Genomic DNA, 13,848 nt, shown 5'->3' with positions numbered 1-13,848 from the left:
TAAATGTCAGAAATCATGCTGAAATCCTTATTAGACCATAGACTTTAAATTGAAAGAATGAATGGAAATCAACTACTAGTGGATCTGTCAATTTCATGTTATTCAAAAACACATGTGAGACGTATTGAACTCACGCTCACGTTGTTTAAATCTTAACATTTAACAGAAATTTTCATTACAATGCCTAGAAAACGTAAGTTTGAGTCAAGAGAGACCAATGCCCAGAAGTCTTCACCCGTTGAAGTCGTAATAGAAGATGTAACGTCACATCCACTGTGCTTGCATGGGCCGACGTTGTTATTTTCTTCAGAAAAAGGACGGTTTTTCGCTTGTGCTTCATGTAGAAATAAGGAATGTACGGTGCATATTGATGAGGGAGACTGGCAGAAGGAGAACGTGAGGAAACGCAATGAGAAATATTATAATTTAATACCGAAAATTGATAAAGCAGAGGCGTGGAGTAACTTTAGTGAGGTTAGTTTTAAACATAAACACTTACCACCTTCCTCATAAAACAATTATTAAATTACGGCACAAGTACAACTTTATCCTTTATCTCTATGCGGTAACAGATGGTATTTGTAAATATTAATTCTATATTTCATATATTTTCAGATCAAATCCCGCCACTATGCCGACCGAGCCTACTGCAACACATGCGAGCTGCTTCTCGCACCCTCTCAGAGCAAGAAGCACCCTAAAGAACACAAGCTTATCACTCCTCTAACAGATGAACAGCTCACTCGTCCCACGACATTCCTGCCGATGCTTGAAAATGACTCGGTTGAAGCACAATACATGTTCACCAAGAAATCTGTGAGCACAGTGTTTGGGATACTCAAGAATAATAATATTAGGTAAATATTTATTTATGAACATTGATAAGCAAAATGAAATTGCTGGTGTTGAGAACAAAATAACATTTGCTGCATATATTAACTTTGCTATGGTTAATTTATAGAGCTTGTCTGATTTAGACAGTCTTTATCTATATTCTTGCAACAAGGAAGATTTTCTGCATTGTATATAATTTAAAAATATGCCTTGATTTTCCACATAGGCATTCAAATAGTCAATACTAGTAAACTTTAGGCAGGCAACTGGTTAAATACATCAGCCAAATCCTCCATACAGCATGTTATGCTGGCCTCATATAACATGCTATGAGGACAAGAAAAAGAAGAAAACAGTTATGTTAGGTAGCTTAATTTACAAATATTAATTAACCATGTTTAATTCCAGCAACATCCTCTGCATTGGCACTCCCTCAGTCCACGAGGAGGCTCAAACTCGTGATGACTTCAACTCCATACTACTAGACTATGACAAGCGTCACAGACTGTTCAACCCGCCCAACAAGTTCATTTGGTATAACATGTTTAATAACTACATGTTCAATGGCAATGAAGATGAGAAGGTGCTCAAGAAATTCTTAAAGAATTCTCTGTAAGTATTTATTGTTAAAAATTGCACAGTAACGACCCGTTTTCGAGTTGATACGTGGGCTTACAGGGGCCGAAACAAGTTCCATGATCGAAAATACTGATTTTACTGACCAAAAATTCAAAAATACTGACCAAATACTGACCATTTCCAAACCGTTTTTTGGGTGAATGGTGTGAAATATGAAGCTTATTTTCAGTTATTGGCCTCCACCATCCCCATAAACAACCAGCACCGCCTTTTTATTGTGTTAATGTCCAATAGACTCCAAAAAACACTTTTTTTTTTGTTAAAAAAGACAACTCCCGCACTAAGAATTGCTCTTGTGTCGCGGGGACTTTTTACAAACATACAAACAACGGACACAAAGCACAACCAGACCCGAAGCAATTATTTGTGGATCGCACAAATAATTGCTCCGTGTGGGAATCGAACCCACGACCTCCCGACGCAGTGGTATTGGCGTGGTGACCTAAACCACTGCGCCACGGAAGCAGTCAAATGGTTTATTTGTGTTTTTTGGAGTCTATTGGACAAAAAAACGCCAATAAACTCCAAAAATTCTAAAAAAACTCCATTAAACTCCAATAAACACCAAAATCTCTAATAAACTTCCCGTCTTACGAATTTTCGATGAGGTCTTACGAATTTTCGATGAGGTCTTACGAATTTTCGATGAGGTCTTACGAATTTTCGATGAGGTCTTACGAATTTTCGATGAGGTCTTACGAATTTTCGATGAGGTCTTACGAATTTTCGATCAGGTCTTACGAATTTTCGATCAGGTCTTACGAATTTCCGATCAGGTCTTACGAATTTTCGATCAGGTCTTAAGAATTTTTTACGAGTTGAGAAGTTTTTACCCATTCCAAAAAAGTGCGCAACGCCGCTAAACACGTTTTCACTCCAAAAATATTGATTTAAAACAGATGCTATTTTTGAGGTCATGTGATGCTTAAATATACAGGGTGTAAATGACAGCCTACCGAAAACGAAAAAAAATGACTTTAGACATGATTCTGATTTTTCCGATTTTTTATGCGTTTTTTTTAATTTTTTTTGGTATTATTTCGTTAATACTACATAATGCAACATGAATATGAAAAAAAATCCGTCATATTACTGTTTTCCACAAAAAACAGCAATGGATTAAAACAACGTATAAATTCGCTATCAGCTGTGCGCGGCCAACGACACCGCGCCGGCGGCGGCCGGCCGCGACGGTCGACGTCACGCCGCGTACCTACGCGCGCCACACAGACACACGATTACGCACACAGCTGTCAGCCTCACACTCACTAGTATGCAGCGTTACTTAGTATTTGTTCTATGTTAAAAATGAAAATTACATAATTATCCCGCTCTCCGATAAAAGGTAAATTCATAAGATTTAAAATGTGTGATATCTTATTATTACACGTACAAATACATACAGAACGACAAAAAATCCTATTGATATTCTTTAGCGCTATAAAAATCTCTAATAAACAATTTAACATGTATTGTCGCTTTGTTCCATTTGTTCTTGCAAATTTCTATTCGATATTTACACGCTCATTCATACTTCATACAAGCGCGGTGCGCCTCGAAAAGAAGATGGCCGTAGTGACGCGTGACGCCGCGACCGCGCGTGGATGTTACATAGATGGGATGCGACAAAATGGATGCTAAGTAATTCTCCGGGGATTATGAATTATGATAAGTTAGTTTCTCTGATAAGAATATTAATGGATATTGATTGTTATCATTGTTATGTACCTACATTTTTTATGGTTTAATTAAATAATCGTTTCGAGTTTATTTTATTTACTTTAAGCTGATTTTATGTTATAAATATCAAAGTATTTTAAACTTACATCAATAATGTTTGTAATGTTATTTGGTATTTGAATAAAACTACAATGCAACCAGTAACAACTGTGACAAGTAAAAATAGTAATGCCACATCAATATTTTATTGAATCTAATCTCTCGCTGGGATACTAACTCGTCGCTCGTCACCAAATCGGCGGCGCGCGGGCGGACGGCGCGGAGGGAGCGGGTGGCGCGGGCGAGGGGCGGCGCGAGTGAGCGGAGAGGCGCCCGCGCCGGCGGCTCTCTTTGATAGTTCGAGCAATTCGCTCGCGGAAGACGGAAGCTCTTCACCGGTGTCGTTCGTTATGTCCTATTCGTCGTGTCGTGTGTGAACTATTGTTTATTATTACTTGTTATTGTTTCGGTTTTGTGTTGTTGTTTTTATTGTTATTATTTTTGTTGTTATTGTTTTCGAAGTGCAGTTGTGTTCGTAAATAGGAAGAAATGTTGATGTGTTATGTATGGTGAAGCACGTGGAAGTGCACGGCGTGCTCTGCACCTGTACGTCCGGATCCAAAGGTACTCAAACTCTCGCCATACACCAGGTATTTGCGTGTTGATAGACATTGATAACAATATGTTTTAGCACTTTCTTATTATTGGTTACATTTTGCTATTATTGTTTGATTTCACGTAAGCCAAGTAGGTACCTACCTGCTTACAATTTTACTATGAGCTATTGTAACATACGGGCCTACTTACGATACCATAAACGATACATAAGATTGTTATCTAATGATAGGGTTGCATACTAGTGAGCGCATAGACGTGGTGGTACGCGTACGTACCTACGACGCGTCGCGACATGTCGTCGATCAGCGCGCCGCCGCCGCCAGAAGTCTCGTAGGCATGCGCGGAGATACATCGCGTTGTTCACTATACATTGAACGCTCAAAAATGACTAACTCGGGAACCAATCATTTCCGAGAAATATCGTTGGAGTAAATTTCGCGCATACAGTGTCACAAACTTACCAGTAAAGTTTTCGGTTAGCTGTCATTTACACCCTGTATATGTACGTAGATCATCCACATATACAAAGTGTCCAAACCAGCCCTCAGATATCATCACTGGACAAATCGAGAATGTAGGATTGGCCAAAAGCAGAGGAAAACCAAAAAAAGTATATTGAATTTGGAAAAATACTGACAATACTGACCAATTTTCGAAAATACTGACTTTTACTGACCAGGTCCAAAAATACTGACTTTTACTGACTTTACTGACCTGTTTCGGCCCCTGGGCTTACGACCTTAAATCAACTTCAGAGTGGTCATTTGCTTTAGATAGTTAATTCTAGCAAAATCAATCATTATTTTATGTTTCACAGCACTTTCAGAAATGAATTAATGTTTGAATATTATGAATCTTCAAACCTGTATAACTCGGTTCAAAGCGATCCTACCGGTTTCATGCCATACTAACTATTGCTTCAAATGGCTAGCTCTATTGATACATGCCACTTTTTTTTGTTGGCCGGCACTTTGAAAAAAGGCCCGAAATGGATGATCTCCTTTATAGTTGGTTGCTTGAGAGGTCAATTAAACTATAATGCGAATTATCATTCTACTTGGTAATTTTGCATTCTAAGTAAATGTAACTTTGTACTAAAATAATCACTAAGAATAACAGTTTGATGATAACCAAAACTTAAAGAGGACAGCGCATTTTCGCTCAGTCAACTGTACGTTTTGTTTACGACTTTTTCACTACCTGCATATTCATATGTTGCTATGTTCAGATACATAGTTACCTGCTGTAGGCTTATAAAAATCCCCAGACATATGCCACGCTCGTCACGCTAACACATGGCGTGTTTGGGTGCCAAGTGTGGGGTACAGTAATGCTGTCAAGTAGAATACTCTCTGTGCTATTTGCCAGGGAGTATGGAACAATACAGCTACATTTCTTCTTAAAAAGCACTTTAATTTTGTCCAACAGTCTAATTTTTAAGTGAGACAAATATACAAGAAGCGAGAGGGTCGAATTTTGATATGTCACACAAGTTTTTCTGTCTCATGTAAATATCTTAGCGATCGCGTACGTCTAACCAGACATGTAATTTTCTACTTTCAGTCAGGGTGGAATCTGCATAGTAATGGACCCACCGTTCGGCGGCCGCGTGGAGCCTCTAGTCCAAACCATCAAGGAGCTGACAGACTCGTATCGTAAGATCTGCGACAGGCCTGGAGACGAACTACTACCAGTATTGTGGGCATTCCCGTACTTCTCCGAGCCGTATATCACTAATACTGCGCCAGAGATTAAGATCCATGATTATCAGGTAACTACCAATATACCCTATAATTTCTGGTTTTAAAAACAGTGTACTTTGAAAATGTGAGTTAAGCCTTAGGGCAGGAGTTAATGGTAAAGTATTATAGTAGTTGCATATATGCTTAAGTAGAAAGGAAAATTAGGCTGAAGGGTTTTCCTTTTGGATTCTATGTGAAAAATGTCTCTAATGCATAAGATTCTTATTTTGCTGCACCTGTTTGTTCTTCCTTTTACTCAATATCATGATTTTAATGGACACAAAATATTAACTTTTCAGATTGAATACACAAACCACAAAAAATTCCAGAACAAGACTAAAGATGGACATAAATTTGTGTCTCCAATTCGTTTCTTCACCAACCTGCCGTTGCGCACCATTGATTTATCAAACGACAGTCACTACAAACTGTGTAACAAGTGCAAGTACTACGTCTCAGCGAGTAACAACCACTGTAACAAGTGTGGAGGATGTACGAGCAAGAACGGCATGACTTATGTGCACTGTGATGTGTGTAAACGTTGTGTGAAGCCAACGTTCTTCCATTGTAAGGAGTGTGGACGATGCTGTCAGCAGAGGAATCATGTTTGTGGGGTCGTTGTTGAAAGCCAGGTGAGATATTTTAATTTACTAACTTGCTTCAATATCCAGTTTATATTAATAGTCAACTTTGGAAGGAGTAACGGGAGGTGTTTGTCCCGCAGTGGGACACAAGAGAGGGCTAGAAAAGTTCTTCCCATCATCTTCGATTCGTTACTAGTGTTTTATATTGTCATGTAATTTACGAAGTAGTTTAAGTTAGTTTGCCCTTACAAGGTTCGTCTATTTTAGTTAAATGATCCATTACTTTTGTATGCCAATTTTATGAATACCAAAAATGTTTATTAATATTAAAATGTATGTCTGAAATGTGCAAAAACTGATGTTAAGAATTTGATCTTATTTGTTTCAGTCTTGTTACAACTGCAATGAAAAAGGTCATAAGAAGTCTGCCTGTCCAAAACTCCAACAGCAGCAAGGAGGAAGGAACAAAAAGAAACGCAAAACTGCCTAGTTAAAATAATCACTATATTATTATTTTACACAATAAAATATAAAACACACACATTCTTTTATTTATTCATTTATAATTTGTCAAATCAACATGATTGAGGTCTATTAAATCTATAATCAAGGTAAAACTATACAAATGATTGTAAATAAATCGAAATTACGTAAAGATTCTCTATGTAGCTGTGTTGCTGGATCAAATGGCGCTGAAACAAGAAAAAATATATTAATTTCACGCTTGTAAGGTTTGTAAAACACAACACATCTTATTCGCTTCGGCGTTAATTATCGAGCAAATAACCGAATCGGCTCACAGGTTCGGCTTGCAGCGATCAGGTTCATCTACACATTCGGTTTTACCGCCCGGCTAGGCCGATTAATGCCGTACCGAATATGTGTGTAGCAAATCTAACATAAAACATGCAATATAATGAGAATAATGTATGTACATATATATAAGTAATTTCTTTAGTACCTAAGTGCTCCGTTCACCATCCTCTGGTTTGCGTGAAGCAAGAATGACAGGATTATATTATTGAACCGTTAGTCACAAGCATAAATATGCATAATACGTCTGTCGACGCACTGTCACATTTTAAATCGCACTTACTATTAATTGTAAAAATAAATAATGTATAAATAAATAAAATACTTTAAATTTATAATTGAACAAGTTAGTAGAGAGCCTAGTTTGCAATATTCGCGGCTTCAGGAGGTATATCAAATTTATAACGTTAGTCGCGCAGTCTTATGAAGTAGAAAGTTGCCTGTTTAATACAGTAACATCTTTTTGGCAAAGCATAGAAATATTAATTATAATGTGCGTGCGTAACCCCTGCCTCATTACGAGACCGTTGCCAAGCAGTGGGACATTAATGGGTTTTTATTCATTGATAAAAATGCTGTTAAAATATGACAGTGCTAACATATTATGGAAATTTGTACATCATAAATAGTATCAATGCATTAGTGTACATACTTGACATTGATCTTGTTGAGTAGTTGTTGCGCGCCCTCGTATCTCGCTTCCACCTTGGCGGCCTGTTCCAGCCACGCCTGACGCACCGCCACCCATCGGACAGAGTGTGATGCTAAAAGCTGCTCACGGGACGGAGGAGGCGCTTCTCGCTGTTAGAAAATACCATTTCATTTGTAAAGCTTAGTTTTATGAATCAGAAGCTTCACAGAACCTTTGCTAAGAAATGGTCTGTAAAAAGTTATATAACTACAATTAAAAACTTATTTTTTTGAGTTTTATCTGCCTACAATAAAAGCAGTTAGTAAAATTAGCTATAAATTAATTACAGACAGCTTGTAATTGTTCTATAACAAGAAGAAATGTATAGTAACATAACAGCTATGATCCATACTTTGGAATGTATTTACCTTATTAGTTTGTTAGGTATATGAAGTAACTCCTAACATAATAGACTATATCATAAAGTTTTGTAGTGTCATAACTTACATAGTTCAAGTTGATATTGTCCTTATTAGCCTTCAGTTGTTCAGGTAGCAGCGGCGGTATCTTAGAGACAGGTGCACCTTCTGGACCAGGCAGCTCCACGCTGTCAATGTTTGATTCTGGCTCCAATTCAGATTTGCTAAAACAAATGTAAACATAAAGTGTTATTTTTCTTAGTATAACTTTGTTTAGCTCTTGTGTTGCAGGGACTTTTACAACTATTTGTGGATAGCACAAATTTGTTTCGTGCGGGAATCGAATTCACGACCTCCCGTCTCACTGGGAGTGTCGTGGCGATAACCTTAACAATTGTGTAAAAGATAAACTTACACCTAATATAATGTAAAGTGGACACAATATCATTTCAACTACATTAATTTTAATGGCAATTTTTGGGAACCAAATCTATGTTCAACTATCTTATTTGTACAACAAAATAACAAATGTATGTATACTTGTGTACATACCCAAATTCACTGTAGTTAGCTTTAGGCTGGTTAGCGATCCAAGCTCTACAGATAGGGTACAGAGGTGAGCTCTCAGTGAACTGAGACAGATCTACACTCCTATCAAACAGCTTCAGTACGTAGGACTGCCGTTGCGGTGACCGTCTCCTTGGTCTCTCTCTGTCTTCATCTTCTGACAGTTCTTGGCTGAAAATACAATGCTTTATAAAAAAAAAGACAGAAAATATTTTTGACTTGGTTAATAGTATGTGAATAGATTGTTCATTTGGACAAGGAGTTGCTTTCGAATTAAATAGTGTTCATTATAATGACGCTATTTATTACCATGCATACATCAAATCACCATCTTTTTCTAATGGGAAAGAAAGTAGGCAAAAGCCAAGAACACCACTTGTTACCTATGTTCTTTACAAACTTATCCCATATTCTATTTTAATTTTGACATATCTGCCTGCAATGCATCAATTATTAGCACTTACCTATCATCTTTGGGTGGATTGTGTTCATATGAGGAGTCAGAGTCCTCTCCAGTTGGTTCCATAACATCTCGCAAGGCTCCTTTAAGCCGGCCACGAGCAGCAGTCACTTCTAAAGAATTTTCTTTTTAAAGAAGCATTTCAATAATTAGCATTTATTTTATGAAATTTAACTTGTATATTTCACCCGAACACCTTCAATTGGTCAAGATTGGTGCTTTCTGAGCATGCTGAATTTATCTCAGAGTTGTCAACCCAAGAAGCATAACTACATGGGTCATGGGGTAAGTTCCAGTCTCAAATTGTTTTCCTTCATTCAAGTCATTCAAGGAGTTTTGACATGATGGATAAAGATTATTAATCTCTTGAATACTAATTAAAGGTGGTGATGTTATTCATCTAGCAAGGAAAGCCGTGAGAACAGTAACAGAGTAGAAATATGAAGACATAATATTGTTAAGCAAGCTGTTGACACTTGTTACAATCTTTTGTTAAAATTCCTTTGTTCTAAACTCTTCACAGGCTTATTAATGAAGTATTTACGTTTATAAATAAGTAAATAGACAGTATTTGTGGTAAAAATAATATGACTTTGAACATATTCTGATAAAAAAAACTCATTACGATATCGAAATACGTGGCGTAGTCAACAACGGACTTTCATTTCATATTTATTGATTTTTGTTCATTGTTGACGGAATCAAAGCTTCTTAGTATCTTAAATATATTCCTTTTTAATCCCAGGTTCACTATAACGATTAGGGACAAATAGATCTGCAAATATAATCTTGGAATACGAAAAAAAACATTACAAGGTGATTAACATAGAAAGTATCGTTCTAAATTACCTTTAGCATCGTTGTTATCTCTACTAAAGCTGTTTTTCGCTCTATTTTTCAGAGGTGTAAATAATCTCCTTCTTTTAGGCATGGCGTGTAAGTAGTCTTCAAAAGATTTAATCAAAACAAAAGATAGATTTGTGTAATTTCGAATTTGTATCTGGCTGAATGAAACTGTCACTCGTAAATTACACTAAAAAGTAATAAATTAGGGTAGTGATGTCCATTTCTGATTGAGTACGGTTTTCCTGTTGTCTATTGAATTGAATGTAAACATAAAATCGTCTAAACAAATTGAATTATATTTTATATCCTGTGACAATTCATTCACTTACTCATTCGGTCGCGTGCTTTCATCTTTTGTCAATTGTCAAAATAGTTGTGTACGAAAATAGCGAGACAAGATTTTCGCAAGGCCTACCAGGTTGTATAGTTTCAATTAACATAATCTTATCGTGGTGCTTCAATGATTGATAATGGCCACAACAGCGTATGAGCACGATGCCGACGGTGAGTAGATTTCTTTTCGTCATAACTGATCATAACATGTTTATTTAATTAGAAATTTTTCTTATAATATTAAGTGCGTGATAATATTTGTCTTGACTTTCCATATTTTCGTGCGGTCAGTATACAGCTGTTAGCACAGTGAAAGTTGGATGTGAAAAGTTTCTAAGTGATATTTTTTTAACATAACATCGCGTCAATTAAAACATTCCAGTCTGTTTGATTATTGGCTACATTAAGCATCATCTATCCGTATCATCACGCTAACTTGGCGGGATCTTCAAGAAAAACTCGCGTGTACTGTGAAAACGTTGTCGAGACATCAATTTTCCAAGTACTTAAGGCTTTGTACTACATTTTTTTTAAACTGATTACAGGTTGTAAGTTTATTCCGGCGACTCAGCGTCCAGATGGTACCTGGCGAAAGCCTAGACGGATCAAGGAAGGCTATGTACCTCAAGAGGAAGTCCCTCTGTATGAGAGTAAGGGCAAACAGTTCAAGGCCAGGCAAAACACTGGCCTGCCTGTGGGTCTGACACCTGAGATAGTGGCTCAAGCACAGAAGAAGAAAAACAATGGTGGAGTAGTGCAGCCTATACCTGGCATGCTTATTAATGTTGACAAAAAGAAGAAAAAAAAGAAGTCAGGTGTGTATTTTTTTTCACTTTTTTCTTTTATTTTTAAACCAAGTAATGATGGGTATTTCTAAATTCTGTTCGAGTGTCCTCAGTAGTACTTACAGGACTCTACACTATTCTATTACTGCAAACAAAGATAAGCCTAAAGAAATAAATGTCCTGCAGGCTAGATATTTAAAATATCATATAATAATGTATTTACTAAATATTATCAAGAGTTCATATAATTAGTATTGTTATTAATTGTAGTTTATCTACAATTGTTTAACTTATCTGATTATGAATACCTATTAGTTATGTACTACAACTACATAATATAATATAATAATGAAAACTTTATTAGGTAACTCTTTAATAATAAACAAATTTTATTTGAATAAAACAAACATATAGAAATAATGATTTATTAGTATATCTATTTCACTAAATAACACATACAACATAATACATAATATAATTACATTACTTTTATTTTATAGTTAATATCACCAATCTCTGCATACATGTAGATTACTTTATTGAATTAAATAGTATCATAAGATATTCATACAATGGCTGCCTGTGTGCATGCATTGGCTATTTGTCTAGTGGTGAAACTGACATTTAAAGTTATTGTTATTAACTGGTAAGATATCATGAACATATTTAAGTATTTACTTAATGAGGAGGTGTTGCCAGTATACTTTCTCCATGTAACAGCTGAGTGTAGGTGTCTCTAAAACCAGTTTTCAAATCATCTCTTGTTTTTAAAGTCTTAATTTTTACTGAAAGTGGTATAATACTAACATAAGTAGCATAATATTATACATAGTTAATGCAAATTATTATTATATTATACAAATTGAGATGCAATCTTGTGTTGAATAATTTTTTGTGTGAATTAACTTGCTCTTTTTAATAGGTGTTATCTTTTTTTTTCTGTGTTGCAGGGGCTGATGAAGCTGCAGAGAAACTTGCCAAATGTGAAATACAGGAGCCTGACTTCTCAACCCCAGCCCCCTCAACACCTAGCAACACTGCCTCAGATCCTGCCAAACGCCTCAAAAACTTAAGAAAGAAACTAAGAGACATTGAATCTCTTGAGGAAAAAATTAAATCTGGTGTTTTCAAAAACCCAGACAAGGACCAAAAGGAAAAGTTGTCCAAGAAAACTGACATCATCAAAGAAATAGAACTATTAGAAAAAGATAGTGAATAAGTTTTACCAAATTGAATGTTAAGTGTTATAAACTGTGGAATCATGTCTATGGTTTGCATGAATGAATGAAATGTGTTCTCTTATGTGCGAATTAATGAATTTTTCTTTTATTATAAATTATTTACAACATAATAGGTGGATCCTAGTTTATTTACAATCCCAAATGATTACAAGGATGTTTATTAAATGAAACCAAAATATGAACAAACAAAAATATTTAATGCTAAATCATGATAAAAGAGATTTTACATGACTGTAATAAAACAAAATAAAGAAATAGTGTATGAAGCAAAGAAGTAAAAATATAAATATAAACAATATCACTACTATTGGCCATTGACGCTGTTTTCAGATATAACACTACATCCTAATAAATTCAGATCTATATACATATATTCCAAAACAATTTTTTTTTCAATATCAATTGTTTATAAAAAAATTACAATGAGTGTTGTGTGTCATCCAAAACTTGTCTAACCAGTATAATATAAAGACAAAATGGGAATGTTACGTAAAAAAAATATCAGATAGGTACAAACCATATTTCTTTACCAAACTAAGTGAATAATCTGAAAACAGGCCTTAATTCTACACAAAAATATTATCCTTAAACCTACATTATCCATATCACATGGAATCATATAAAAATATCTAATAATTTTTGCATATCATGTCCCATACATATTGTTAGTATATAACACAGCCTCGGCCATGAGTAAGGTGTAGTATTTTCATGCAAATGTTGTTTGAACAGCAGGATCATTATTTTTTTGTGTTATATTATTGGCATATTTGGTCATTTCCTTAGTTGTATACTTAGTTGATAGCTTCATTATCTGAAAAAAAAAAGAAAAAATGTTATAACTTCTTTTTAATTTTCATCATGTTGAGGTTTTATGATGCAGTAAACATACTAAAGTAAGTCAAATAGTCAGTCAGTCAACGAATAGAAAATAAATTATGAAAATATAAATATTAAATAATATGTATGTGTTCAATGTCAACAACTTGGAAATCTATTTCTCTAAAGGTATTTCGTTTGATGGGCTGTGTGGCGTAATAAGTTGCAACTGAGCTCGAATTTAAATTGATAAATAATTGGACAAGGCCATTAGAACCGGTTTTCTAATACCAAATTTCCTGTTTAAAGAACTCACGAAAAGTCTACTTGAAACGTTGGTTTACGAATTTATGTGCTCTACTACACTACTATAAAGTACTTACGTTAATACGTCCTATATGAATTCGTTTCTCGCTTGTTGTCTGGCATATTTGCCTAAACAAGCAAGAATTCCGACAACTGCGATTCCAACTCCAAGTACTGTTGCTAGAAAGTCCCCGAAGTCGTATCCCGTCGCTGCCTCGACATTGGTAACGCTTAGGAGAGTGAAGACAAATACGCACAACTTGAAATACATTTTTAGATGATTTAAAATTAAATAATGTGCTTGCTCACTTCACTGTTTTCTTCGTTTTGTGTTGTATTTTTTCTGACTCACACACAACGTCATGTCATTCAGGCATACCTAGTGATAAACACAATGATAAAATTGATTCGAAAAGTATCGGTTTTACGTAAGAGTACGATATTAGTAACATTTAGTAACGAGAATATCCGCCCAACCTGTTTTAAAGATGA

The 13,848-nt window shown here is 35.5% G+C and overlaps 3 protein-coding genes and 1 long non-coding RNA gene across 6 annotated transcripts; 2 read left to right on the top strand and 2 right to left on the bottom strand.

Moving 5' to 3' along the window:
• The first annotated feature begins 78 nt into the window (after positions 1-78).
• Positions 79-6,679, top strand: LOC142977842 (rRNA N(6)-adenosine-methyltransferase ZCCHC4). The gene is made up of 6 exons (XM_076121941.1): positions 79-474; positions 616-857; positions 1,243-1,446; positions 5,374-5,581; positions 5,852-6,184; positions 6,525-6,679. The coding sequence occupies exons 1-6, from the start codon at positions 181-183 to the stop codon at positions 6,624-6,626; spliced, it is 1,383 nt and encodes a 460-aa protein (XP_075978056.1). The 5' UTR covers positions 79-180; the 3' UTR covers positions 6,627-6,679.
• On the bottom strand, positions 6,620-10,070 carry mip40 (Myb-interacting protein 40). Of its 3 annotated transcripts, XM_076121944.1 has the most exons (7): positions 9,876-10,070; positions 9,031-9,151; positions 8,552-8,737; positions 8,088-8,223; positions 7,602-7,750; positions 7,098-7,120; positions 6,620-6,828 (listed from the first exon to the last, which is right to left on the bottom strand). In XM_076121944.1, the coding sequence occupies exons 1-6, from the start codon at positions 9,955-9,957 to the stop codon at positions 7,111-7,113; spliced, it is 684 nt and encodes a 227-aa protein (XP_075978059.1). In that variant the 5' UTR covers positions 9,958-10,070; the 3' UTR covers positions 6,620-6,828; positions 7,098-7,110. The 3 variants fall into 3 exon arrangements, with proteins under 3 accessions (XP_075978059.1, XP_075978058.1, XP_075978060.1); XM_076121943.1 differs by lacking the exon at positions 7,098-7,120 and having other exon boundaries at positions 9,876-10,068; XM_076121945.1 differs by lacking the exon at positions 7,098-7,120 and having other exon boundaries at positions 9,031-9,139; positions 9,876-10,067.
• A 135-nt stretch (positions 10,071-10,205) lies between these two features.
• Positions 10,206-12,341, top strand: Pym (partner of Y14 and mago). The gene is made up of 3 exons (XM_076121946.1): positions 10,206-10,376; positions 10,751-11,020; positions 11,941-12,341. Exons 1-3 carry the CDS (start codon positions 10,343-10,345, stop codon positions 12,207-12,209), a joined length of 573 nt encoding a protein of 190 aa, XP_075978061.1. The 5' UTR covers positions 10,206-10,342; the 3' UTR covers positions 12,210-12,341.
• Positions 12,342-12,409: 68 nt separating this feature from the next.
• LOC142977847 (uncharacterized) lies at positions 12,410-13,744 on the bottom strand. The gene is made up of 2 exons (XR_012959726.1): positions 13,434-13,744; positions 12,410-13,045 (listed from the first exon to the last, which is right to left on the bottom strand). It is a non-coding gene; the product is annotated as an uncharacterized LOC142977847 (long non-coding RNA).
• Between the last annotated feature and the right edge of the window lie 104 nt (positions 13,745-13,848).

The sequence above is a fragment of the Anticarsia gemmatalis genome, chromosome 13 (assembly GCF_050436995.1).
Source record: "Anticarsia gemmatalis isolate Benzon Research Colony breed Stoneville strain chromosome 13, ilAntGemm2 primary, whole genome shotgun sequence".
NCBI lineage: Eukaryota > Metazoa > Arthropoda > Insecta > Lepidoptera > Erebidae > Anticarsia > Anticarsia gemmatalis.
The sequence above is the reverse complement of the archived record's forward strand: the minus strand, read 5'-3'. Positions and strand labels throughout refer to the sequence as shown.